The sequence below is a fragment of the Cryptococcus neoformans genome (assembly GCF_000091045.1).
Source record: "Cryptococcus neoformans var. neoformans JEC21 chromosome 3 sequence".
NCBI lineage: Eukaryota > Fungi > Basidiomycota > Tremellomycetes > Tremellales > Cryptococcaceae > Cryptococcus > Cryptococcus deneoformans.
Window position 1 is genome coordinate 1,886,201 of NC_006685.1, and position 25,343 is coordinate 1,911,543.

General features: G+C 48.9%; 6 protein-coding genes across 6 annotated transcripts in view; 3 read left to right on the forward strand and 3 right to left on the reverse strand.

Moving 5' to 3' along the window:
• Positions 1 to 1,474, forward strand: part of CNC06470 (nonmuscle myosin heavy chain b, putative) — a 6,124-nt gene extending 4,650 nt beyond the window's left edge. The window contains exons 9-10 of the mRNA XM_569902.2: positions 1 to 209; positions 260 to 1,474. The exon at positions 1 to 209 is cut by the window's left edge and continues 479 nt beyond it. Coding sequence (XP_569902.1) covers positions 1 to 209; positions 260 to 1,204 — 1,154 coding nt within the window. The 3' untranslated portion in view covers positions 1,205 to 1,474. The remainder of the gene's footprint in view (positions 210 to 259) is intronic.
• Positions 1,475 to 1,704: 230 nt separating this feature from the next.
• On the forward strand, positions 1,705 to 4,798 carry CNC06480 (hypothetical protein). Its single transcript, XM_024656883.1, has 17 exons — positions 1,705 to 1,917; positions 1,998 to 2,057; positions 2,119 to 2,127; positions 2,179 to 2,244; positions 2,307 to 2,332; positions 2,391 to 2,461; positions 2,515 to 2,552; positions 2,613 to 2,691; positions 2,746 to 2,849; positions 2,899 to 2,959; positions 3,009 to 3,180; positions 3,233 to 3,312; positions 3,368 to 3,736; positions 3,787 to 3,846; positions 3,897 to 4,052; positions 4,104 to 4,655; positions 4,707 to 4,798. Exons 1-16 carry the CDS (start codon positions 1,817 to 1,819, stop codon positions 4,230 to 4,232), a joined length of 1,581 nt encoding a protein of 526 aa, XP_024512515.1. The 5' UTR covers positions 1,705 to 1,816; the 3' UTR covers positions 4,233 to 4,655; positions 4,707 to 4,798.
• Positions 4,799 to 6,160: 1,362 nt separating this feature from the next.
• CNC06490 (Rho GTPase activator, putative) lies at positions 6,161 to 10,058 on the reverse strand. Its single transcript, XM_024656884.1, has 6 exons — positions 9,875 to 10,058; positions 9,115 to 9,773; positions 8,072 to 9,066; positions 7,841 to 8,017; positions 7,613 to 7,783; positions 6,161 to 7,541 (listed from the first exon to the last, which is right to left on the reverse strand). The coding sequence occupies exons 2-6, from the start codon at positions 9,627 to 9,629 to the stop codon at positions 6,409 to 6,411; spliced, it is 2,991 nt and encodes a 996-aa protein (XP_024512516.1). The 5' UTR covers positions 9,630 to 9,773; positions 9,875 to 10,058; the 3' UTR covers positions 6,161 to 6,408.
• Positions 10,059 to 10,212: 154 nt separating this feature from the next.
• Positions 10,213 to 15,250, reverse strand: CNC06500 (conserved hypothetical protein). The gene is made up of 16 exons (XM_024656885.1): positions 14,969 to 15,250; positions 14,089 to 14,915; positions 13,629 to 14,035; positions 13,246 to 13,552; positions 13,109 to 13,185; positions 12,960 to 13,026; positions 12,870 to 12,909; positions 12,804 to 12,813; positions 12,489 to 12,738; positions 12,193 to 12,383; positions 12,085 to 12,109; positions 11,856 to 12,004; positions 11,781 to 11,795; positions 11,673 to 11,731; positions 11,363 to 11,620; positions 10,213 to 11,302 (listed from the first exon to the last, which is right to left on the reverse strand). The coding sequence occupies exons 1-16, from the start codon at positions 15,186 to 15,188 to the stop codon at positions 10,278 to 10,280; spliced, it is 3,927 nt and encodes a 1,308-aa protein (XP_024512517.1). The 5' UTR covers positions 15,189 to 15,250; the 3' UTR covers positions 10,213 to 10,277.
• Positions 15,251 to 15,476: 226 nt separating this feature from the next.
• Positions 15,477 to 19,870, forward strand: CNC06510 (ATP-dependent DNA helicase pcra, putative). Its single transcript, XM_024656886.1, has 18 exons — positions 15,477 to 15,608; positions 15,678 to 15,896; positions 15,942 to 16,035; positions 16,094 to 16,427; positions 16,491 to 16,629; positions 16,685 to 16,774; positions 16,830 to 17,000; positions 17,063 to 17,214; positions 17,298 to 17,348; positions 17,412 to 17,582; positions 17,690 to 17,803; positions 17,894 to 18,408; positions 18,472 to 18,553; positions 18,617 to 18,683; positions 18,752 to 18,855; positions 18,913 to 19,005; positions 19,069 to 19,184; positions 19,248 to 19,870. Exons 1-18 carry the CDS (start codon positions 15,539 to 15,541, stop codon positions 19,819 to 19,821), a joined length of 3,156 nt encoding a protein of 1,051 aa, XP_024512518.1. The 5' UTR covers positions 15,477 to 15,538; the 3' UTR covers positions 19,822 to 19,870.
• CNC06520 (suppressor protein SPT23, putative) lies at positions 19,860 to 25,273 on the reverse strand. Its single transcript, XM_024656887.1, has 7 exons — positions 24,567 to 25,273; positions 24,199 to 24,519; positions 23,438 to 24,142; positions 21,891 to 23,390; positions 20,263 to 21,839; positions 20,038 to 20,206; positions 19,860 to 19,990 (listed from the first exon to the last, which is right to left on the reverse strand). The coding sequence occupies exons 1-6, from the start codon at positions 24,734 to 24,736 to the stop codon at positions 20,064 to 20,066; spliced, it is 4,416 nt and encodes a 1,471-aa protein (XP_024512519.1). The 5' UTR covers positions 24,737 to 25,273; the 3' UTR covers positions 19,860 to 19,990; positions 20,038 to 20,063.
• Positions 25,274 to 25,343: the final 70 nt, after the last annotated feature.

Here is a 25,343-nt window from a genome sequence, read left to right on the forward strand (position 1 = left end):
GTTTGAAGCAGAGCCATACGGCTGCTCAGAGGGAATTGAAAGCAAGACAGGCTGAGCTAATGGAAAAAGAGAGAGAAATGGAAAGAATGCGGTCCGGCGTAACTCAGATGGAGAGCGAGAGAAGAAAAGTGGAGAGTGAGCTGTCTAGGCTGAAGGAGCAGTACGACGAGACAGAAAGGAAGCTGCAGGGCACTATTCAATCCAGAGATGTAAGTTCATTGGCATTATACAAGATTATGCGCTGATAGTCACTTCATAGAACCTCGAGAACCAGCTCCAAAATTTGCAAGAAGATTACAACGGTCTTGAAGACGCGGTCCTCGAAATTGAGGCCGACAAAGCCAACTGGGCCAAGTCCCTCAATAGTGTTACTCGCCAACTGCAAGAAGAGTCTGCCAAACGTCAGAAGTTTGAGCAAGAATTATACGACAGCCAAGTCGAGGTTGCTGAACATCGGAACGTTGCTCTTCAAGCCGAACGGGATCTCGCCAAGGCTGCTTCTGATATTAGGGTGCGCGACAAGGAGATTGAGTATCTCCGAAGTCGAGAGAACAAAACGGTTGTTGAGCATTACCATGTAATGGAAGCTGCCAAAAAGTTCACAGATCAGCAACTTGCGGAGCAGATCAGTGAGAACACTCGACTCAACAAGCTTCTCAAATCGCTCGAAACTCACCGAAACCGACTCAATGCCGATCTCGAAGATCTTGCTAGACAATATGATCAACTGAAAGCTAGCAAGACCAAAGACGCTCGATCGGCCAGAGCATCGCTTGGGCCAGAGGAAAAAGATGTGGCCATGGCTCTTGAGGATGAGCGTAAGACCAGGAGGGTGCTGGAGTCGAGGCTAGCAGCCATGGAGAAGGATGTGCAGGAGCAGCGAAAGCAGCTGTCTGCGGCATCATTGAGTGCCACTACGTATAGCTCAATGGAGTCCAAATACGCTCGTCTAGAGAACGAATTTTTCAATCTCGAAGACCAGCACAACCAAGTTGTGGAGGAGAACGAAAAACTCAAGAGCGAGCTGGCTGACTTCCAGAGACTTCTCCTCAAATCCACCCCTCCAAACGGCGACGGCATCCTAAGGGAAGACCTGCTGCGAGGCTTGCAACTCCGCCATGATGCTCTTGGCAGAGACATGTCCGATCAGCTGAAGAAACTTAGAGACGCTGCGCCGCTCACACCCTCAAAGCGTGTAATATAATAGAGTGACCCCTTTTCCGGCCTTAAACTCCTCAAAAAATGTCGCATCAGTTAATATGGAGGACTAAGGTCACAGTTGGGTGGCTGCAGTAGAGGACGAGACCGAGTTGAGGATTATAGGCGGCGAAGCAGTCGATTACCTTCCCTCTCTTACTTTTTTAATATCGTATGATGCGTGTTTGTATGAAGATGTTGTGTTCTGTTTGTTGGGTATCTTCCTACTATTCTCTTTTGTTTTCCTACATATAATAGAAGTAACATACAACAATGATGGGAAAAGTAGGAATTATGATCCTTTGCCAGATAGGCACACTGATTATGGGCGATAAACCGAGATAAATCCGTCGAAACAGGGACATATTGCGCACGATTCAGGGTCTGAGCGGCTTTTAAGGTACAAAGGGCGCGGGCGGGAGTAGCCAGGGTCAGGGAGCAAATGTGGCATATGCCTTTTTTAAATGGACCCTCCAATGAGAACTTCATCATCCATGATTCTTTTCGTTCCGTCTTCCTCCTCTACCATATATAAATAATTTCAAGCCGCTTCCGTCTGGCCTTTTCGACAGTCTGTCTTGTAACGTAAAATAGAGATCAGTTCGCAGCACAGAACACCATGGCTGATGACAAACATGACTCCGACCGGAGGTCTTTGTCTATGGTCCACAATGGCAGCTCTGAAACAGTCGACGATGATGCTCTTCTCGCCCAGCTTGGGTGAGTTGTTTAGGGGACGATATATGGGGAGGTGGTGGAAAAATCTGGCAAGGATGAGCACTTACATTTGATGTCTGCAGATACAAATCCGAGTTCATTCGGGAGTTCGGCAACCTTGAGACCTTCAGTTTTGCTATGAGGTCAGTACCCATTGCCCAGCACAGTTGCGATTGTGCCCGAGCTGACAGAGTTGCAATATAGTATCATGGGGTATGTCGCATCATATGGGTCGGGAAGATTGCGTGACTGATATCTCTGAAGTATGACGGCTTCCATCGCCACGACTTTCACCACGCCCTTGTCATTAGGAGGTGTAGCAAGTGTCGTGTGAGTAGGAAAATCCAATGAAGAATATTTTTAGAGGCATATGCTAAAATGGATATCAAAAGATGGTGTTGGCTTATCGGTTCCATCAGTGAGCATCTGATGCTCTTAGGGTTCTAACCTCCTTTGGCTGATAATCACGTGTGTAGTGAACATCAGTTTGGGTGCTTCTATCGCCGAAATTGTCTCTGCATACCCCACTGCCGGCGGCTTGTATACCGTACGTTTTTGCTCGCGTAGAGGTTAAAAATTATAGCTGATGCCTCTTATTAGGCTTCTGCTCAATTAGTTCCTCGACGTTACCGAGCCATGTGAGTGGATCTGGATGCACGCGCATAATCGACATGTAGAAAGCTGATTGCCGTTCATAGTGTCGGTTGGGTCACTGGTTACCTCAATACTTTGGGTCAGATCGCGGGTGTAGCGTCTACTGAATGGGGTCTTTCTGGAGTAAGCCGCAGCTCCCGAGTCAGTCAATCAAGGACTTGCTGACGTAGCTCTTAGATGATCCTTGCTGCCGTCGTCGTCTGCCGAGATGACTACACTATTGAAAACTGGCACCAATTTGTGCTTTTCGTTGGGCTTTTGGTGATCCATGGTTTATTGAAGTGAGCTTTGGTTTAGGCTTGTCGGTGCTTGTGGCTAACCAGCTCATAGCTCTTTACCGACGGCCGCTCTTGCCCGTTTGACCCGAGGTTTCGTCTTCATCAACATTGGAGTGGGTTGATGTCGGTTTTATGGCGAAGTTTATGTTGACGCCATTATAGGCTGCGTTCATTATTATCATCACTCTCCTTGCTTGCACCCCCCGAGCGGAAATGCACCCTGGAAGCTACATTTTCACAGAGGTCGTAAACAACTCTGGATGGCCGAACAGTGGTTTGGCGTTCATGATGGGTTTGCTGTCCGTCCAGTGGACAATGACTGATTACGATGCCGGTAGGTTCAAATGCGGGTGAATCTGTATGACAAGGCTAACCATCCTCTTCAGCTGCGCACATCAGTGAAGAAGTCCACCGAGCCGCCATTGCAGCTCCTGTCGCTATCTTCGTTGCCGTCATCAACACTGGTGTAAGTTTCGCAGAATGCCATATACCTGAACGCACAGCTAATTTCAAAAATGTAGGCCATCGGATGGATCCTTAACATTGTCCTCTGTGTCTGCGCTGGCGATGTTACTGAGCTTCCCGGTCCTACTGGTAACGCCTTCCTCGCTATAATGTACCTTCGAATGGGCAAGGCCGGCTCCATGGTTCTCTGGTCATTCGTCTGTCTCATTGCTGCCTTCACTGTCCAAACTGCCCTTCACGCCAACGCACGAACTGTCTTTGCCTTCGCTCGAGACGGTGCCCTGCCTGACCGCGGATTTTTTGGCAAGATTTGGAAGAGGACTCAGACTCCCATTAACGCCGTTTGGTTCGTCATCGTCGTCAGTATGCTCATGGGTGTTTTGTCTTTTGCGAGCTTGACCGCCGTACAGGCTGTCTTCAGTATGGTATGTGCATTCAATCTTGAATGGAATTGCGAAAACTAATAATCGGGCAGTGTGCGGTTGCCCTGGACTTGTCTTACATCATCCCCATAATTTGCCGAAGGATATTCGATGTGAGTCCTCTTACTTGCCATCTGCAACGACTTGCTGATGAGCTTTTCAGGGTCACTCCGAGGTCCGATTCAAGCCTGGACCATTCTACATGGGCAAATGGGGCTACATCGTCAACGTTATCATGGTCGTCTGGACCCTCTTCGAAGTCACCATCTTATGTTTCCCCGAGACTTATCCTCTCACCTGGGACACTTTCAACTACGCTGTACGTTACTTACCTTCGTCGTGTTCTCGCATTGCTAATGAAAATACTCAGGCTCCTATCACTCTGGCCGTCATGGGTCTGTCCCTCGTATGGTACATCATTGCTGGTAGACGATACTACGACGGTCCCCGAAGCAATGTACAGGAAGATACTCAAAAGGAGAAACCCGATGAACCATAAGCGACGTCGTCGACTTTTGGCAGTTCAACGTGCCCCGACGACAAACGCATCCATATGCAGACCCTTGGGGGGAGCGTTCACGTTATGACCTTGAAAGCGCAGTTGTTTAACCAGCGTGCGCATACTTTGCAATATAATGAGCTTTATTGTTGAAAAATTATAGATGTAGACTTAGACATACAGACAGCTTTTCTTGGGTTTTGGTTGAGTTGCATGTTGTCTTATTGTTTTGGGAGAGAGCATCATGTTTCATTATGCTCACTGTTATCAACTCTGTTCGTCTTACTACTGACAGAAGACAGTTGGGCAATAGCTGAGCAAATATATCATCATTTATAACCCTTGGTGTCGGGTAAAGGCAAAAGGAAAGGTGTAAGTGTCCGACATTATCTGTCGACATTAAGCACAGCTTTGACATGACAGGCAAGTTCTCATGTTTGTATGACTACTAAACCCACCACTCACCTACTGAAGAGATGATTAGCAAGACGTTTGAAAGCTAGACGGTCACCGGTGATGGGGAGTGAGCTACGGGAAAAATGAGCACCGCGGCAGGTCATGCTGAACACGTTTTGTTGCCATCCGACTAAAAGCAATCCAGGCTATAACGTCGCACGGCGATGCGTCGATCAAGTACTAGCTCGAGGCTATAACGTCAAGTGCAGAATATGCTGATGTGCCTCTTGGCCTTGATGACGTAGTAAAGGAAGGGTGAAACCCAAGATAGGTCTAGCCAATGGTCGGCTTTGGTTGGCATATTCGTGGAGAAACCGGCCGAGCAGTCGGTGGGCGCACAAGGAGATGTTTCGGTGAAAACGCTATCTGTCAGGTCTTAGCTTTTGATTGCCTCCTGCCTTCTTCATTACCATGCATGACTTCTGACTACAGGATTCCATCGGTACATACTAAGCTTACATTTGCTCAGAACCATGACCGCCGATTACATTCTTCAAGGCTAACAGTTATCAACGTACGGCAGTATTGCCCTCATCAGATAACTCTTTACTTGAGAGCCTTTGCAGTTCTCTGCCTGGCATCCTCAAGATCATGCTTGGTCTTGTCTTTCAGATCCTCGGCCTAGCAATGTGGTGCATCAGCTAATATTGCCAGGTTGTCCGAGAAGCTCACCTTGTGGTCGACCTTCTTCTTGTTGTTAAGGTAATAGAAGTATAGACCGACAGCAGCGACGGCCCCGCCACCTAGCAGTAGCCCATCTAGTAGATGATTCATCGTCAGTTCACTTCACATACATTGAAGGCAGCAGTGATGGATGGGAACTTACTGTTGTTGCTGCTGCTACTAGAAGTGGGGGGAGGCCCTGCAGGAGGAACGGTCGAAGCGTATCGTTTCTTGGAATACGCCCATTTTTAGTGCCGAGTCTACTCTGAAAATGGAAGAGCGTACTGTAGTTCGAGGAAGTGAACGGGCAGCAGCGCGGACAAAGACCATCGTACTTGTTGTTTGATTTCTTATAAAGCGCTATGTGAGGGTGAAAAGTCGCTGTTTTGTCGGTGGGAGTGGGAAGAGGCTCTTCAAATGCGGCTGCATCTCGCCCTTTATAAGGGGGTAAGTCTTTTTGTTCACGTGAATAGTTGACCGACGTTGAGGAGAGGAACTGGGGAATGCGTATTAATGACGAAGGATGACATACTCGTGCAGTTAATGATGTGGTCGAAGGAGGAACGTGGACAACAAAAAAATGAACCCGCTGCTGTTGTCACAAGACCGCCGGCCAAAAAGTCGTCATCATATTATTATTGGACATCTTTACTTTCACCCACGGTGTGCTCCCTCCCGCATTGCATCGATAATAATAATAGTAGAAAAAAACAGACATGCAATTTTCTCAAGTAATAATATGGTTATTCCCTGCAACAAGCCACCATTTCCATTATTATTTCATCAGCAATTTTAATAGTAGCAGGCGCTGCTGATAATACACCATTGGGGGGAAAAAACTACTCGCGAGGTAATCTGTATAGCTGTTATGAACTTATCACTCCGCTGGAGTACAATACATCAGAAAACATGCCACATCATGACAAGGGTAATCAAACTAGAACGAGAATCCACTAAGTAATATAAATTTAAAGAAACCATATAGCAAGAGCCAATCGCTGGGCCCATGCACAACACATCACTATCATTACCGCTCTTCATTACTAGTATGGGTAAGTCAAGCAATGGCTTCTCCTCTCATTAAGCCATCCAAAACACCAGGTCCTGCAGATAGCCTCTTTCCCCGCCCATCCTCCCCATCTTCATTAATCGTTTCATCCTTCCTCTTCGTCCCCGCTCCTCCAGAAGTCACATTAGTCGACTCCCCCCCGAACGGGATCGCAGACATACTTCTCACATGGCCGGGCGCATGCCTGTCCCTTTCCACGCCTGCACTCTGGAAGAACACTGGTGGCCCACGGCGAATGACGCTGGCGGGGTTCGTAACCGACGCTGCAGAACCTGCGCTACCTGGTCGCGAGGTCCCCTTTTGGGGTATCACGCTGGCAGATACGGATCGCATGGTGGCTGATGATCCTGTTGAGCTCCCTGGCGCGCGCAGTGATGGGAAAGAAGATTGGTTGCTAGTGAAGCGATCTGCGATAGGTGTAGGAGTGGCGAACAGTCTAGCGCGCTCTTCTACTGTTCCTGCAGGGTAATGCACCTCTTCGACAGGCTCCATACTCGCAGGTGATGAAGCTGATGCGATAGGGACAGCAGGAGCGGCCGAAGCTACAGAGACGTAAGTAGGCACATAGGTGTCATGTTTTTTAGCTCCCTCGCGTGTGGGAGTAGTGCCTGGTGATTGGGCTTTGGACTTGGCTTCGAAATCAGGTAAGGGAGACGTGGGCGAAACGGCCACATCGACGCGAGGGGGTGCGCTATCCGGGATACTAGCCAAAGTGTCCACACTCTTCTGTCGTGGAAGCGAAACGTGCGAGCTGGTAAAGAGTTTCGTGATGCTAGGCCTGGAAGGCAATTTTGGAGGCTTTCGCTTCGTAGACTCATCCTGTACTGCAAAAGTATCGTCTGTCTTGTGGGAGTATGGACTATCGATAGTTGAGAATGTGCTGGATTTGGAAGAAGGGGGTACCATAGGTGGGATATCGACATCGCTGAAACTGATCAAATCGCGTGCTGTATCTATGGTAGATGGAGGCGGTGGGTCTTTGAAGAGAGTTTCACGGCGCTCGATTAGCTCGCTGATGACAACGCCGGGGATGTTGAGAGACGGGCCAAGAGACAGCGTGAGCGCCTTAAGAGTCATTCGGTTGGTAGCAGCGTGCTTGGGGATGAGATCGAGGAGGTGTACTGCGGGCAAAGCAGTCAGTTTGCATGTCTGTCTGTGCGAAAGCCATAAATAAGGAAAAAGAGAAACATACTGATTTCTGCCAGCAAGAACCAATGCGCTTGCGGTAACTGGCGTAATAACCCATCGAACTCTTCGTCGCCTACATTGCCAACCACCGTTGATCGTTTGGCCGCTTCATCCTTCCTTCCTACAGCCTTCTCAAACTTTGGCGCGAGCGCATGGGTCAACAGCGGTGACGGCACTGAGAGATATAACGTTAGTATTGAATATCACACAACGAACCAAGCCAAAAGCTTACATTCTCGCAGGTATGGCTTGAATAAACCAGCAACGGCATGAGGGTCAAGATCTCGCGGATGACACTCAGTCAAATCGATATCTGCCCCCGAATCAAATTGCCGTTTCAGCGCTGCGATGTGACTGCTTTGTCCGCTGATCCTAAAGATTCCTTCCTCCTTTGGGCCCCAGATATGCACTACGTCATATATCAGTTCTGGGTATTAAAAACAGTCCTGTGGCTATTACCCACAATAATCACATGCCCGGATGACAACAGCAGGTAAACACTTTCTCCTGTTCATTTCCCACTCGCTTTGTCCAGGTATCTCAAACCCAGCGTCAACGACGCCCCATTCCTTACCTGCGTCCACAATCTCTCTTCCGAAAACCTTGCCTACATCTCCTTCTGCTGGTCGCTTGATCATTTCCCCCCTAAACACGGGACCTCCCTGAATTTCTTGATTATCTGAGGATCTCCTATCTCTCCTTCCTCCTAATGGTGAAATCCGCGACGGTTCTCTTCGAGATGAAGACGATGCCAAAGAGCTCATCCCACTGATACTCATACTATTTGTCATTCCCTTTGATCTCAACCCCGCCCAGCCTTTTTGGACAGCAGACCCAGCGTGTCCGAATACCCGTGAAGCAGACGAAGGTAGTCTGTACTGTGATGTGCCCGTTGCCTGAGATGCAAGACTTTGAGTTGACTCTGATCTAGAGAAACCACTATTCGACTGGGCAGCTGCAGTCCACGCGGCAATACGACCCTTGATATTGTTCCCGGTAGTATCTCTCGGAGGAAGAGGAGGTGGGTTGCCTGCTGAAGAAGCGACGAATGCGTACGATGACCTGTCTGGCGGTGCTATGCTACCTGCGCGGTCAGTCTCCTTGCCATGGGGACGCAAATCCGCGATAGAAGCAGATTCGGTAATGCGACTTTTGCTTTTGCTTTTACGAGGTGGTAATATAGGTGGCAAAGGCTTTATGGTTGAGCCTAGAGAATCGCCGTAGTTTGATATTGGGCTTTTTGTTTTGGCACGGAGACCGGCACCGACAGCACTACGTTTGAGCCATGAAGGTTTGGACTTTGTAGGAGGTTTAGAAGGGAGGAGACTGGGAGGTGATAGGGGTTGTGATTCGGGTCCGGGCACGGGTGACGATCTGGCTACTTCTGCGTACGATGCTACAGAAGCTGGGCGAAGGGAGCTACGCTGAGCCATAAGGACGGCGGACTGACCCTTTTCCCTGTGTATAGTCAATATATGAGCATGGTCGCTATAAAGATGTACTCACGAACAGTCCCCAGCATCTGGTTGCTCAATTTTGCTCAATTTCAACGACGCACCAGACACTGTTCGTCCATACGCTTGTCGTTTCGGTAACTCTGGGACCTGTTTTATACTCGTACTGGAAGACGGAGCTATCATCGGACCCAGAGAGGACATACTTGCCGGACGTCCCACTGACCCTGTCGCACTCGCAGTACTCGGTGAAGGTTGAGACTTTGCGTACTCGGACAAGTTGACGGTGATCGTTTGAGGCAGCGCCATACTCGAACTAACTCTTTTCCCGGATGCCACGCCACCAGTCTGTTGCATATCCTCCTTTTCGCGCACTTCGCTCCCTGGGCGACTTCCCTTGTCCTTCTTTGAACCAGAATGTACGCTTGAGCGATTTGAGCGCCAGCGAGGTTCGTTTGCGGATATCTCGCTGAGTGGTCTTGAGAGGGGAGGGCGTTCTGGTAGTTCTTTGTGAGAGGGGTCGTGGGGAATGACGGGGAAATGAGTGGTGAGGTCAGGCGTGGACATGATATAACGAGATTAAAGAAAATCGGTATGAAAGGAGAACAGGGTGTGCGGGATCCGGCAGGCGTGGGTGTGGTGCACGGGAAAGTCGCTTTGGATCGTTGGTGTATATCCTTCGAATATATATGTATGCAGGTCACAGTACGGCTGCTGGTCGTCAGCACTCCCATCTCATATCTGCCATGCTGCTTCCCGTCGCTACTGCCGCCTTTCCCACCGTCGCTGTCGTCGTCGTCGTCGTCACTTACCTCGGTGTTATCCCGAGCGCTTCGCGTCTTCACGCTCCTTTCTTCTTCTGCAATTGCTCAATCTGCTATTCCACGAAAGGAGACCTTTGAATAGGCATTCGTTCCTGTTAGATATATGTATGTGCTACCGTATTCTATACAGACGGACCATGCGAAACACTCTTTAAAGATGCGATGCCAGTAATTTATACTGGTATCTAAATTGTCATCCTAGCTGCGTCGGGTCAGGGTTGTAACGTTGCCCTTTCCGCTAAAAATACGTCCAATTAACAAATATAAACAAGACGCCAAACTCTATCTTGCTATCTCCGTTTCTCATTGCATTGCTTTAAATTCCCTCAACAACAACACCATGCATCTTGTATATGTAATACCGACTCTGCAAGTACAACGTTAACCACTCTTACTGCTCTGCACCCGCGCCTTTCAGCGCTACAGGCTTTTTGGGCACCACAGGTGCATGCTTTTTGCTTTTCGGAGATGTCGAAACATCCGCCTTGTCCGTCATCGCCGGGCCCGATCCCGCACTTTGCTCGGCATCCGCGCTTGTTAAAGTTGCCTGCGGATTACTCGTCCTCGTATCGTCATTCGTCTTCTTATCATTTCCATTCAATGATGCCACCATTGCTGCTACAGAACCTGAGGACGTCTTGGTCAATGGTTTGGGTGGGATAGGTCTCGTACGTGTACGTGTCCCAGCATACACACTCGCACCCGCGGCTCCAGTCAAGACATTTTTTGCTTTCACAACATCGGGAGTCACCGGTGACATCAACCCCTTGGGAGGAGATCCGTTGATGTCTAATGATTTACGTGGTATAGGAGGTGCTTCCCGCCGAGTCGGGGCTTTTTGTTCATTGTCAATTTTGATACTATTTTTGGATGGAGAGATCTTGGGGGCAACAGGGATTGCGCGAGGTGGTAAAGAAGGCGCAAGACGCGCTCCGGCGGAAACATTAATGTCAGAGGTAGAAGGCTGAGGAATGATAACAAAATCGCCGGTAGAACTCGGTGTCACAGGGGAAGGGGCTCCAGGATACGCAGAAGTGACTGATGAGGCCAAACCTGTTCCATTCGCAGAAGCATGCGACGTCGACCTCGAACGCGAAGCCGGGGGTAATGATGGGGGGGCTTGGAGCCTTGTCGACGGCTTTGAAGGTGAGTGCAGGAGAGTCTGAGATGGTCTGGAAGGAAGATTTGGACGAGGAGGTAGTGGTGGAGTGGATCTTTCTTTAAGAGATAGACTGGATGACGATCTACTTGGGGCTAGAGCTCTGAGAGAACTAGTGGCAGAGGTAGATGGGGGTTGGAGTGTTGAGATAGAGCGAATTCGACCTGCTGCAAGTGTTGGACTGCCCTTCTCACTTGTAGACGCCGATGAGCTCGGCCGAGGCGGATATCTCTGATTTTTCGATGGCGACAAGCCGACTACAACTTGTCATCAATATTCCAGCCATAAACAGAAATTTGAAAATATTTTCGACGTACCTTTCGCCATACCCCTCGCCAAATCTCTTGCTCCACCACCTCCAATCTCCACACCTACTTTTGCTGCGATCTTCTTCTCCGCACCACTCTTTACGAGCCCATGTACCAACTCTTTTGCGATCTCCTCCTTTTTTGCACGATCGATCTCGCGGATGGTCGCCTCAAAGACTGCGTAAACAGGGCGGTGATCGGACGTCATGAGTTCGGCGCGGGTGTACTCATGTAAACGGAGAGCGGAGCCTTTGAACAAGACTCGATCTGATGGGTGATAAGTCAATATCATCAGTGAAAAAGGGGATCAGAACCATACCTGTCCAAGCGGGGATTCTCTGCTTCTCACTCGTATCATAACTGTCCGTTCCATTATCGCTACCCCAGCCGTCAGCTCAATTTCAAACAACCTTCATTCAATACTCACTACTTGTAAGTTGGTCTGATATGTTGCAACCAGCATATCAGCATTTTTTTCATAGGAGAGTCTCTTATGACTTACGGGAACCGGATCGGTCCTTCATCGTACCCCATAAACACCTCTCCAGCGTCCATGGCTTTCAACAATTGATCTGCGCCGAGCAAAGCATCTAAACTGTTGGCCTTTACGAGGTCTCTTACTTCAAGATTAGGGAGCGAAACACGGTAATTCTGCGGAAGACGAGATCAGCATGTGTTACTCTTTTGGCAGGGTGTCCAGCGGTTGTACGGAAGCAGAGAAATTCACGTACAAAATCTGCCGCCCAAATAATGATCCTATGTCCCAAGTGCTCATCAGCCTCCCACCAGCTCACACCACATTACATCGCACAGAAGCGACCGAAAATCCAAGCACTCACTCATGATCTTCAATAACTTTCCCCCTCAAGAACCTTGTACCGCCTACGACCGTCCTCCAATCCGCATTTCTGTCACCTACATTCGAATGTCCTGCTGCCAGATGGCAAGTCACAAAACAAACTGTTGAGTCATACAGGTTTAACCGGATTGCTACACCGCCTTTGTTACCGCTTAAGCCCTGAAGACCGGTCTATTCATTGGCAGTCATTAGTTCTGATGCTCTGCGGTAGGAAGTCGGGAAGTAAGGGACAAGGGCAGGGCGAGGAGTAAGAGTAGAAACAAGATCAAAGCTAACCTTTTTAGTAGCACTTTCAACATTCCGTATATGCGGAACAAGATGCTTTTTCACAACAATGATCAAAGCCGTGCCGACGAGCTGATCACCTCTAAACAGCACATAATCCGAATCTTTCCCTCCTTTCCGCATCGCAAACGTATCCATGATGAATTTTTCCCACATACGTTTCTTAGCGGGGTCGGTTTGTAAGATTTGGCCAGCGGTTAGTTCGACAATTTCTTGAAAGGCAATCATGTAGATATCGGGTCTAGGCGGAGTTAAGGGGTTAGTTTGGGTGTATAGACTGGTCAGTTAAAGAGGGATAGAGCTTACTCGGGGGTATCTTTCAAGGAAGGAACAGGTCAGTCTAATTTTGGAAAAGAAGGCAGTTTCGCGTACCAGGAGGGAAGAGCCATGAATCCAGCGCCTCATTGGGAGCCTTTACATCTTTATTCAGCATAAGTTTCTCTTTTATCGAAGTGGCTTCACCTTTCCATTAAGATTCCACGTTCCAGAGAAGATGGTGACCTTTCTAGTCGACGAATACTCATTCGCCCTACAGAACCCATCACAGATATGTTAGTCAGCTTGATACCTGATGACAGCCTGAAGAGTCGGGGTAAGGGACAACGACTGACCTCGTTGCTAACGCCGCTTGAACAGACTCGCTTATGGGATCAAAAAGAATGACAGGTCTTTGACCCGCCATCATTCCCTAAATACCTCCATCAGCAATTCCTATTTCCACACTTGATTTCACTATGCTCAAACTCACCAAAAGCATATCAATGGCCGCCTGCTTCCCTTTATCTTGAAAATTATTTATATACGCTCTCCCTACACTCTTCGTCGCATCGCTTAACAAACCAGCAAAAGTCTTTTTCCCACTCCTCGTCGCAGAGGTGTTGATAGCGCCCGTGCCGGCGTAGATTTTGGATAAGCGATCACCGTTGTCGGCCCAGAGCTCGCGGTGGGCGGACCAGAGGGTTGGGGAGGAGAGAAGAGGGGAGGACAGGGAGGAGAGGAAGGAGGTGATGGTGAGTGTGGAAAGGACGTCTTGGACGTAATTTGTTCTGTCGAGGCTATCATTCATTGTTAATAGGTTCCTTCGTACCATGTCAAACGAAAAGGATGATGCCAATTATGACAGCGGCTTACCAGTCTAGACAGTTTACCCGGAAAACACCTTGCTGCTCTTCCACTACATCTCCATTATCCATATCCACTACCGTCCACCCAAATCTCTCCCTACTACTCACCACCTCCCTCAGGCTCCTATCCAAATCGTATCTTACTTTATCATGCCCACCCAGCCTCACCGCAGAGTGAAAATCATAGGGGGACAATTCTAACGTCCCACGAGGTGCGGCGTTCATACGTTCTTTTTCTTCTGGGGGTGCTTTGTCAAGAGCACATTTGAGCGATGTAAGATGGGAGGAGTATGCTTGAGATAGCATAGATTCAGCATCTTTCTGGCCCAGAAGGTTGATAGCGTGAATGGAGCTGTATTCTGATAATAGCTCGAGGAAATGTTTGTCGAATGCTGGCTGAGTCGCTTGTGGTGGCTGCAGTCGTCGAGTTAGCATCATCATCACGTTGTAAAAGATGTCCGGCTTACCCTGGTGATCTCAACTCTTTGTTGCAATGTGCCCAACCCTGCATTAGGTTGTTGCCAGAAAAGAGGTACACTTCCTCTCACCTGCACATAGCTCATACACACGCCCTCCAAGGCTAGCAGGACTTCGGTCTCCACAAAGTTGGCTACTTGGCCATCGTCATCGATTCCTCTCGTACGGAATCGTGCTCCAGCTCGCTTCCAGCTGAGCCTGCTGATCATCCCCAGAGCAGAATTGGATGATCTCCCAGTATGGATTGGAAGGGACCCGCAGAATCCCTGGATGATAGGTATGAGCATGGCTTGGTCGTCTAGGTTCTGGCGCATCTCTTCGCCGAGACCTTTTCTAAAGTCGAGGAACGGTTCCAACAGACTCTTGTTCCAGACAAACCTCTCGTCGAAATCCTCCAAAGGGTGACCACCACCGGAACTCGATTGTTGTTCTTTGACCCAGTTGGAAGAGCTTGATAGACGAGATGAAATATCCCATTTGCAGTCTTGAGCAAAAAAGAAGGATCCTGATTCGAGATACTTTTTCATTCCGCTACATGGATGTTGAAGGCCTGCTTGTTGTGCTGCCGACATTTGGGTAGAATTACCTCCAGCAGCGGCATATGTCGCACTGACTTCGTCATATTCATCGTCATAGCCGTAATCAAGAGACCTGGCAGCGTTGGTAAGTTCGGGTTGGTCCCAGAAGGGAGAGGAAAGAGAGTGGAATTCAACAGAGATAATCCGAGAAGGCTGGAGGGAAGAAGATGGGATGAGAGGCGGAAGAGAAATTGAATGAGTCAGAAGGAGTAAGAAGATTTCTGGGATTGGAGATCGTTCTACAAATTGTTCGTTAGTATCGATTGTTTGATTCAGGTCGGAAGAGACCTACCGCTAGGTACGCTGACAACTCCCAATACTCCATCCGCCCTTCCTTTTACCTTGATGAGGTCATTATAGTCTACTTCTTCCAAAGGGAGAAACTCTGCCACTACCACGCCTCTGGACGCCTTGGACTCGGAAGAGGATGGTTGTCGGAACACGAGGGCATGAGAATCTGTAATGAGGAAGAAGGCGCGAGGAGATGGGCGAAGGTATAGAGCGCCCGGCATTCTTGGGCGCGCCTTGTAGGAAGTATACCTGTGGGGGCTGCCGAATTAATAATTGAGACTATAGGAAGGCAGGAAGATGTTATTATCCACTTCGATGTACCCGTACGGCTTTGGAGTGCCGGCGCGCTCCTCGGCCAGTGGCGCAGAAGAAGCCCCCTCGGACTGGCCCATCCCAATGTTGATTTCTTTAGACAGTTACGTAACGGTGGACGTAATGTTTGAACGCGTCGGTGGACGATGGCATCAAACATCGCAGACCGGTCGTTCTCGTCGAGTCTGTCATTAATGGCTTTCCGGTCCCCGTTTCTCCCGTCTCGTTGTGCCCGAATACCTCACCACAAAAAGGGAACATGGACGGTTTAATTACTGGTATTACGTCGTACCCATATCTTGCGTCCCTTAACCAAGCTCAATTGAAAGGTTCGTCTTGAGCTGTCATCCCACCAGTCTCGCATCTCGCTTCTTGCTAAATTTACTTAATCAAAACAGCCGTTACTGCAAGCCCTTCAGTCCCTCTGCAAATCCTTGCCGGACCAGGATCTGGAAAAACCAGGGTCCTCACCTGTCGTGTCGCCTATCTGGTACAGCATCATAAATACTCGCCAAATGAGATCGTCGCGGTTACTTTCACCAACAAATCGGCTAATGAGATGCGAAAGAGGCTGCAGAAGTTACTTGGGGATAAGCAAGCTGATCAATTGGTACTAGGTAAGTTGGAGTTGCTGGAGAAGCTTTGTACTTATACGGATTTAGGTACATTCCACGCGACATGTGTCAAGTACTTGAGAAGGTACGGCAAATTGATTAATCTGTCCAACAACTTTGTAATCGCCGATGCTGAAGACTGGTACGTATACATTTTCCGTCGGATCATTACTATAGATACCATTCTGAATCATAATTAGCAAGAAAATCATGAGTGGTATACTGAAAAGCCGAAAAGCTGCATTAGATGAAGCATCAATGTCTCTGAAAGAAGGAGTCGTCTTATCAGAAATATCCAAAGCTAAAGCAAAAGGGGAGCCGCCGGAGGCTATGGCAATACGCGCCGCGCAAAATAAGAATGCTTTCACAAATACGCTTGCGGTCATCGCAGACCTCTACGAAGAGTACCAACTCGCCCTGACAGAGGCGAATTCGTTGGACTTTGACGACTTGCTGCTGTATGCCCTGCGACTATTCAAAGAAGCGCCTAGAGTGGTAGAGAACATACGGCATATCTTGGTGGACGAGTTCCAAGTGAGTAAATGCTTTAGCCTGTGTTTCTCAACATTCAAGATCACTTTCGCTAACATTACGAAGGATACTAACACAACACAATACGAGCTCTTGAAACGCTTTGCAAAAGCTCATAAAGGCGTGAGCGTCGTTGGAGACCCGGATCAGTCGATCTATGGCTGGCGTTCTGCAGAGATTGAGAACTTGAACAAGATGACGAAGGGTAAGTCCTTCTCTGGTTCTGTGTAGTTGCTCTACTAATCGCCCATAATGCTTAGATTTCCCTGGTGTAGAAGCGATCTATTTGGAAGAAAACTACAGGTCCACCGGATCCATTCTTGATGCTGCCCACGCCATCGTTTCCCAAGGTTAGCTCCTTACTATCCGAGAAAAAATCTATGCAGTGCTCAATATTGCTTTCAGATCGCCAGCGAATACAAAAGAGTCTTTTCACTTCCCACCCCAAAAGCGCTCCTGTTACCCTTAAAGTCTTTAGTACTCCCGTCATCGAAGCGAGCTTCATTTCCACCGAGATCAAGCGCCTCATTGCATATTCTGGTGGTCTACTGAGATACGATGACTTTGCCATTCTCTGTGAGCTCTACAACCCCCGGGACATCTGATACACCAGTTGGCTGATAACGCCTAATGGATAGTACGTTACAATGCCTTGTCTCGGGTGATAGAATCTTCCCTCCAAAAGGATAGTATCCCCAACCGTATTGTTGGAGGGCACAAGTTCTTTGAACGAATGGAAATCAAGGATTTGTTGGCGTATCTTCAGCTGGCCGATAATCCGGGCTTCAACGTGAGTCTCGTGTTCCTCTGACTAAATGGTCATGGGGCTTTGATTTGTTAGATCGATAGCTGAACAGTGATTCTTTTACCCAGCCTGCGTTTGTACGAGTTGTCAATGTCCCCAAACGCTCCATCGGGGACAAGGTAAGCCGCCCAGCTCATCGAGACTTTCCAAGAAAACGTCCGAGGCTGACAACTCATTTTTAGACCCTCACAGATATCCTAAGTACAGCGAAGTCAATGAAGATATCCCCCATGCAGTTATGTGAGCGGGTCACAGATGGCGAAGGCATACCTGCAAACATCAAACCGGGCGTGAAGAAGAGTCTTGCGAACTTTGTCGGTGTGATCAGGAAACTAAGACGAGCAGCGGAAGGTGTAAGTGTTTTCGTCCCTGTCCCGATTCCCTTACCATCAACATCACGTTTCGTTTGCGGATTAGACAACGGATCATTGATGTCTGACGCTCAATGAATTGAACGCAGGGTGCATCTGTGGCCGACCTGATCAAAATGGTCATCGAGAAAGTCAATTATGAAGATTATCTCCGTACTTCGCAGCCGGATTGGGACTCCAGATGGGAAAATGTCAAGGAACTGGTTAGTTCTCCCCCAACCTTCCTTCTTTTCCTACATCATCGTGTTCCCCTATGGCCATGGTTGACTGACCTCGAGAATGGCAATTCACAGATTTCATACAGTGTCACTGTCGCTGAAGAGCAAGCTCGTTTATCTGGATCCGAATATGGGATTGCTCCTGAAGAAAGAGGATTCATGCCGGCCAATTCTGCAGCTGTTGAGGCTATGGTGAACGAGGCATATGAAAGAGGAAAAGGAAAAGAAGTCAAGCAGGATGGAGATACGAGGCGGGTAAAAGAAGAAAAACGGGTACACCCCATGTTTAGGCGCCAGGCAAGCGGGAGTGACAAGGGTAGTCAGGGACTTGATACGTCCTCGGCAGCGAGGAGTCGGAGTAGGAGCGATTCAAGTGCTGTGGATAGCAAAAGAATACCGCGGAAGAAGGGTTCTGTAAAGACGAATGAAAGGCATGATGGGGTGATAGAATTGCTTTCGAGTGATGAGGAAGAAAACGATATCAAGCCAGATGTAAAGTCGAAGAAAGAAGTTGTCGATGGAGTTAAGCAGATCAATGTGGCCGATGCCCCCTCTGATTCGGTGGAATCACTAGCCAACGCACCTGATAAGTGAGTGTTCCGTTCATTACCCATCGCATATGAAACAACATTGCTGATTGTGGTTGGATTCAGTTTGACGCCCCTGGCATACTTCCTTCAAACTTCCATGTTATCGACGGATACTGAATCAGGTCAAGATGATGCTTCTACACCCGTGAGTTTGTACTTTAGAACCTCCATGCAAATAAGAGGGTAATCCTGATGACTGGAATGGCAGAAAGTCACGATCATGACTGTCCATGCTGCAAAAGGTCTCGAATGGCCTGTGGTCTTTATACCTGCTGGTAGGCCTCTTTCCTCCCTTTCATTTCCCAGAGACGAGTGTAGTCTGACTTCTGATTTCCCGGTGTAGTCGAGCAAGGTACCTTCCCTTCTTATCGTTGCACCGAACCTCATGAAATAGCAGAAGAACGACGATTACTCTACGTCGCTATGACTCGAGCGCAAAGTTTCTTGGTGGGTTAGAATTCAAGTAGTCACGATCAACACGACAGACTGGCTGATAGACACTAGACAATGTCGTATTGTCAGTTCAGAATGATGGGCGGGGAAGAGAACAACAAAGAGGCTAGTGAGTTTTTGGGGGATGTTATGCGGCATCAGCCGGTATGTAAATGGATATATTCCCATGATTTGCTCTCAAACTGATGAATGGTTATTCAACGACAGGCTTTATTAGCAACCGACCAGCCTAACGTGGATACGGTCGTGAGGAAGCACATGTCTGCCATGCTATGTCGACCTATGCCTGATGAGGATCTGACGAAAGACATGATCATGAAGCAGTAAGTAATATTTCCTTTCCTTATCGATACTGCCGTCCATGTTTCTGATTTAACACCATTTAGTGTTCGTGCAGCCCCTCCCCTGAGTACTTGGGATCCACCTGAGCGTTCTTCATGGGGAGAGAAGATCAACCGCTTTGCTCGTCGGGATGTCACCAAGGCTGCTCGTGCGACTGAATACTGGGCATCAGACGTTGACGAGTACGCCCTCCCGTCCGATTCATTGTCTGCCTCCACCTCTTCCCCATATACAACTAGCTTTACCTCTGCTCGAATGAACTCCGGCCTTTCCAGACCGCCGGCCGCGTTGCCGATGGCGCCCCAAAAGAAACCTCCTCCGCCATCTGTAAAATCTGCCAACAGACATATACCACCTACAATGCCGTTCACATTTAATACAAAGGAGGAAATAAAGGAGGAAACATCATTAGACTCATTAATGAGTGGGGGTAATAAGAGTTTAGAGATGATGGCGGGGCTAGGTTTGCCCGCTGATCTACCTCCTGATCTTGTCGGGCCCTCCGCTGGCGCGGGCGGTGAATTGGCAGGAAGAGGATCGCTTGAGGTTGCCAGAGGAAAGAAGAGACTGGGGATGGGAAGACCAGCGCCATGGGGAAGCAAAAAGCCTCGAAAATAATTATAATTTATTGCAGTATCACTTGTTGTATTGTAAGACCTTTGTATATGCATGGCATACTCGTCAACCTTCCTTCATACTCTTATATAACTCTAGAAAGTTGCCAACACTGCGGAAAGAAATGACATTAAGTATTATCCCTGAACAAATAATCTATATACCTCTCAGCCTACGGATATTAACGACCAATCCTCTACGTTGCTTCCGTACACGCACCGACTTTCGAGAACTTCTAATTATATTCACATCCGCCCCTTGATAGCTTTGGTAATTTTCCTGGCGTAGATAAGGCCGAAGCCAGTGGCGATCGGTAAAGCCGAAACAAGAAGCCAAAATCCGACAAACAAGAGGATGGGAAGCCAGAAGAGGTAAAGCATTCGATCGCCTGCCATACATTGTCAGCATCATGGACTTTATAGCAACAGAAAGGCAAAGACTTACGCTTGACGTGGTTCACAACATTGTCTGGGGATGCACTATCCGATCTCTTGGCTGACACCATAGTCGCACCACCAAGCCCGGACGCACTGGCTGATTTTCTTCTTCTGCTTTTGCTACCATTCTTCACGCCTTCCTCATCTTCTCTACCCTTCTTTCTTCCTTCACCTTCTGCATCCATATCTAGTTCTGTATCAGCTGCCGGAAGACCAGCATTAGATTTCCTGGCCCGAGGTCCTGAGCGAATGGCGGGAGTAGTCGCACCAGTCTGTACGACGGCATTCAGCGCTGCAGCAGCCATCGCTTGAGTGAACAGCTTGACCTCTTCAGGACTAGCCATCCTGGTGAGGGTTTCCCATGACGGAGTAGGGAATGCAACCCATCCATGACTGGATGAACCATGTTCATGTTCTGAAGCCGTACGAGCAGATTTATCGGAGCCAAAAAGAGAATGACGTGACGGAAGGTGATCCCATACGCCCGACGGTAAGAAGTGAGGGACGTGAGGCAAAGATGCGAGCGCCTTCATCCAAGAATCATGATCATCAGCATGAGCGGGATGCACACCGATCCGAGAGTGGTCGGTAGGCGGCGCATAAGGAGGAGGGTCGTCCATAGTCTCTCCCACATTGGACGGGGCACGAACGACAGAAATAGATGAAAGATGATGCCTTTCTGATCTACCCGACTTGATAGACATCGGCCTTTTGTCCTTTGACTGTCGTGATTTGGATCTGGGACGGGATGGCATAGACGACCGTCGAAACTTGGTCACATCATCTTCTACTTCAGAAGAAGACGAAGGATTGTCGTCGTCGATTGAGCTGGTAAGACTGGCAGCAACAGACCTCGGCGATCCGCCACTTGCCTTCTGACTTCCCCTTTCTCCCATGCCGCCAGCCATAACTGCCGCTACTGCTCCAGTTTCTATCGGTTCCGCAGTCGTTGACCATACAGCAGAAAGCAAGAGCCTCTCCACTTTCGAATGTTCTCCAAATTTGGCCAAATCAAGGGGCATCTCGCCATAATTGGTCGCTCGGTCATACCAAGCTCCAGCTTCAATCAATACTCTCGCACATGTATGTCTTCCACACAGTGCAGCAAAAGCAAGGGGCGTGTAGCCATTAGTGTCTTGCACATCAATTTGAGCACCACCGATAATAAGCCGTCGAACGAGGCGGGAAAAGCCCATGGCGGACGCGATATGTAACAGAGTTTGCTGAGAGGCGTTGGTGTGGTTAATCGCTCCACTGGCGCGTAATGATCCTGGAGCGTGAGAGTCGATGGACGCTAGGAAAGTGATTATAGTAGACTGAAGATCAGAATTGGTGCTATCGTCGGTGGATTTGGAATCGAGAGAAGAGGTTTGAGAATCGGTGTCTTCACCAGTATCCATTACGTTAAGGTTTGCGGCAGCGCTGATATTTAGGTTATCACCTGGGGATTGACCGGAAGGAGAAGCGGAATTGGAGTGGGATCGCTGACTACTTGACGATCGAGCAACTTGATGCGCCAAACGGTATGTTGGATCGGATTGCGAACCTTGGTAATGGCTTTGAATGGCCAAAGCAAGTTTCATCCTGAGTAATCATCAGCACAATGATTCTCTACACACGAACCAGACAACTTACGCATCCTTCTCCATGTCCGTATATGAGAACACCATCTTTCCTGCCACCGACCCAATACCTTGGATAGTTACCTCCACCACACCCGCGAAAGCACTCGGCGGTAACTTGCATTGCATGAACCCACTGCTCACAAATTCTGTCGCTGCTGGACGTTGACCAAACACAACAACCATTCCTGGCTGGAAGGCCTGCCCGGCAATGGCAATGGTAGGCCCACCGGCCATAGGACCTTCGCCTGGAATAACGTGGGTAATGGCCGGTTGCGGTGCTTGTGGAGCAGTAAGGGCTGGGGCAGGTGCAGGAACAAGCGCAGGGAAAGAAGATTGAGGAGGGATAGGTTGTCGCTGCTGTTCTTGAATTTGATGGCGGAGGTCCGAGTTGAGAGGTGAATGGAAAGGCTCGTCAAAAGGCAATCCTGAGAAGTTTGACCCCGTGAGCGGACTACTAAAGCTGCTTGCTACGCGAGATCTTTGGTGATCACCTTGCACACCATTTTCGCCCGTGTAATCCAAATACTTTTCCATATCCTCATCCACGTCCTCCACGACAGTTGTTCCCGGTGGAAGCCCACTCTGACTGAACATCGCGGATGATCGGTCATCCCATCCAGAAAAGACCGATGCCGAACTGACACTCGCTTGATCGTTATCCATACTGCTAACTGAAGCTCTGCTAGACCCAGCGAAAAGATCGTCGAAGCCGCCAGAAATGAGGTTAGCCATTTCAGCATCGGTATCTCGAGCGTGGTACAGCATCGGCCCTTGTCCTTGTCCTGCATTACCATTGGGTCTGTTCAATCCAAGCGACTCCAGTAAGCCAGCTGGAAACCCGCTCTTCATGATATCATCTTGAATACCAGCCATCTGGGTTCTGGGACTTGCAGCAGTGGAGGAGGCTGCAGATGGCGTACCGGAATGAGGGACGCTGTAGCTACTAATGTTGGTAGACGTAGATTGGAATTGGGGGCCACGGAGTTCGTGAGGAGAGACAGTATGGATGTACTGCGACATGTTGAGATCATTAGACATCTGCATTGGCTGATGTGCAGTTTGGGGAGGTGGTGCATGAGAGGGAGTGACGCCATTGGTACCGTTGGAGAAGAAATTTGCAGATGGCAGGCCTGCCATCTGAGCGGCTACATAGCTCACTGGAGAAGGAGCCTGGGATGGTTGTGTAGATTGGATAGGTCGCTCGTAGGGTTTACCGGCTCGAACACTCGGGGTTTGCTTCTGTATCACTGCTCCAGCTTCGCCAAGTGACTGGAAACTCTGCACACTCTCTGCCTCAGAAGGACTAGGAGATTGAGGACGAGAAGATGCCATCAAGGCGACATTGGGACGAGCTTTTCGTCGAGCCACTGCAGGCTGTGGCGGACCTTCAATGGCAATAGGCTTGGGTTTAGCCTTAGTATCAGTTTTGTGATCGTCAGTGATTCGGATCGGCTTTGTCATGGAAGTTGCTAATATCCGCCCATCATACGTCCTCAAAGTAAATTTGATTCTAACCTTATTAGCCAAAGTCATATGTCAAAGAATTGATAGACTTACCTGAAGCCGACCTTTTCACCGTGACATTTCCCATAGCAAACCACTCTGAAAGGCAACCAATTGCAGCTCCCATCCTCAAGCTTGACCTCTGCAGGGGTATTGAACAACACAATATCGTGCCTCCAATCTGCACAATCCGGATCCCATGAAGGTTCCTCCACCATCTGTCCCGCTCTCTTCGGATCATAGTCATCGGGATTCTCGGCAGTAATGAAATCTACTGATGGCGGAACGAGTGATTGCCGTGGGGGTTTAGATGCAGGTGAAGCGGCATCAGAATCAGATGTAGCGGGTTGCGCTCGTTTACGATTCCGGTCCTTGGCTTCTCGTCGACGGGTTTCACGGTTGCGACATCGCTTACAGACATATACACGTTTACCATCCTCGCCAGACATGTAAACTGCCGTCTCAAGATACGCCAACTTGTCTTTGGGAATATGTCCAATAGCTTGCAGCTGCTTTTTGGAGCTATTCTTGGTAGTGGTGCCAGCTTGTAGTCGAAGGCCATGGAAAGTGGAGATGCGCTCAAAAGTCATCAACAAATCGCCATTAGGGCCCTTCGGGATCAGAGGATGTAATGATGGTGGGGGAATCGGTGAATGGAGAGGAGCAAGACGAAGAATGTCGATGATAACTCTGATTGCCGTTTCAACTCTGGATTTATCGGCATATAGAGGGTCTCCCTGGAGAAGGAGTTGATTACGTCTGAAATACACGTACGTTTGTTGGCTAATTTCAACATGGATGTATAGAACACTCACCCGTTACTCCCAGCCATAAGGTCATCCAAAGAGGGATCCACAGTTGATAACCCCTCGACATCATACATCCTTTTAGGGGGCTCAGCCCTCGATCCTCCATAAGCGGAGGCGCCGGTGTTAGCGCTGACGCTTGGAATGCCCGCCGAGTTCATTGCTGACACCCGGTCAGACACCTTTGATGAGCCGGCCATGGGAGTTGAGACAGAGTGAAAAGGTTTCGTATCGAGTAAGGGTTTGATATCTGACCGGGAACTTTGGTACTGTTGAGGTTGTGCAGGTAAAGATGAGCGAGTGATAGGTAACGGTTTTTGAGCATGTGATCTAAAATGTTTGTCAGCAGTGTAACTCAACCTGGTAAAAATACTAACCCGTTGACCTCTCCTAGCAGAGCCTGCATTACACCTGCAGGAGCTTCTATCCCATGTCCATTGCTCCTTGGATCACTGTTCTGACCGCCAACGGCTTCAGGCGAAGACTCAATGGTGGACCGTGCGGAAAATGGTGATGAAAAAACTGAGGGAGAATCTATGGGAAGCATCTTGATATGTGGCGCCGGTAATGAGACTATAACATCTATGTTAATAGTTTACAAGACGCAGATTATCGATGTGTTGAGGTCGATGATTCGTCCCAGACACGGGGTCGAAGAAGGCGAAGACGAGGCGAGGATGCGACTCGCGAGTCGTAACTGTCTGCTCAGCAAAGTGCCTCGTCTGGCTCCTGAGAGTCCACCCTTCGGAGCTTCGTATGTAGTAGAGTGCGTGCCGTATCTCGATGGATGATAATAAAAACCTATCGTTGCTTGACTGTTGGTATGTAAGTGTACGAGTAACGAATGTAAATGTAGTGTCGGCGATGTGATAAGTGAGGCGTCGAGGATTTGGTGGAAAAGATTGAAAAATGTGGAATGCGGGTGGCGGGCTGAAAGATGACGACGACGTGGGCGGGAGTCGCACGCTGGCGACTGCCGGTGCGGGGTCGTAAAAAGGGTGGGCCTCTTGGCGGGATGAGGAGGACCCAAATGATAGGATGGACGAAGACGTGCTCGGAGAGGTATGTATAGAAAGAGGTGGAAAAGAAAAGACGGTGGTGCCTTATGATGTGCGGCGCTAGAAGATCTCCCAAAGAAAAGAGGACCCCTTCCT

Bases quoted from the DNA above. Each gene is read 5' to 3' on its own strand.
- CNC06480 (XM_024656883.1), top strand. From the start codon at position 1,817: ATGGCTGATGACAAACATGACTCCGACCGGAGGTCTTTGTCTATGGTC. The intron at 2,333-2,390 runs GTGAGCATCTGA...TCACGTGTGTAG, and splicing joins TTGGCTTATCGGTTCCATCA to TGAACATCAGTTTGGGTGCT. The intron at 2,960-3,008 runs GTGGGTTGATGT...ACGCCATTATAG, and splicing joins TCGTCTTCATCAACATTGGA to GCTGCGTTCATTATTATCAT.
- CNC06490 (XM_024656884.1), bottom strand. From the start codon at position 9,629: ATGTCCACGCCTGACCTCACCACTCATTTCCCCGTCATTCCCCACGAC. The intron at 9,067-9,114 runs GTGAGTACATCT...GACTATACACAG, and splicing joins CCAGATGCTGGGGACTGTTC to GGAAAAGGGTCAGTCCGCCG. The intron at 7,784-7,840 runs GTAAGCTTTTGG...TATATCTCTCAG, and splicing joins CAAGCCATACCTGCGAGAAT to TGCCGTCACCGCTGTTGACC.
- CNC06500 (XM_024656885.1), bottom strand. From the start codon at position 15,188: ATGCCGGGCGCTCTATACCTTCGCCCATCTCCTCGCGCCTTCTTCCTC. The intron at 13,027-13,108 runs GTCAGTCGTTGT...TGGGTTCTGTAG, and splicing joins CAAGCGGCGTTAGCAACGAG to GGCGAATGAGTATTCGTCGA. The intron at 11,621-11,672 runs GTATGGTTCTGA...ATCACCCATCAG, and splicing joins GAGAATCCCCGCTTGGACAG to ATCGAGTCTTGTTCAAAGGC.
- CNC06510 (XM_024656886.1), top strand. From the start codon at position 15,539: ATGGACGGTTTAATTACTGGTATTACGTCGTACCCATATCTTGCGTCC. The intron at 17,001-17,062 runs GTGAGCTCTACA...CCTAATGGATAG, and splicing joins CGATGACTTTGCCATTCTCT to TACGTTACAATGCCTTGTCT. The intron at 18,554-18,616 runs GTGAGTTTGTAC...CTGGAATGGCAG, and splicing joins AAGATGATGCTTCTACACCC to AAAGTCACGATCATGACTGT.
- CNC06520 (XM_024656887.1), bottom strand. From the start codon at position 24,736: ATGCTTCCCATAGATTCTCCCTCAGTTTTTTCATCACCATTTTCCGCA. The intron at 21,840-21,890 runs GTAAGTTGTCTG...ATGATTACTCAG, and splicing joins ACGGACATGGAGAAGGATGC to GATGAAACTTGCTTTGGCCA. The intron at 20,207-20,262 runs GTAAGTCTTTGC...AATGTATGGCAG, and splicing joins TGTTGTGAACCACGTCAAGC to GCGATCGAATGCTTTACCTC.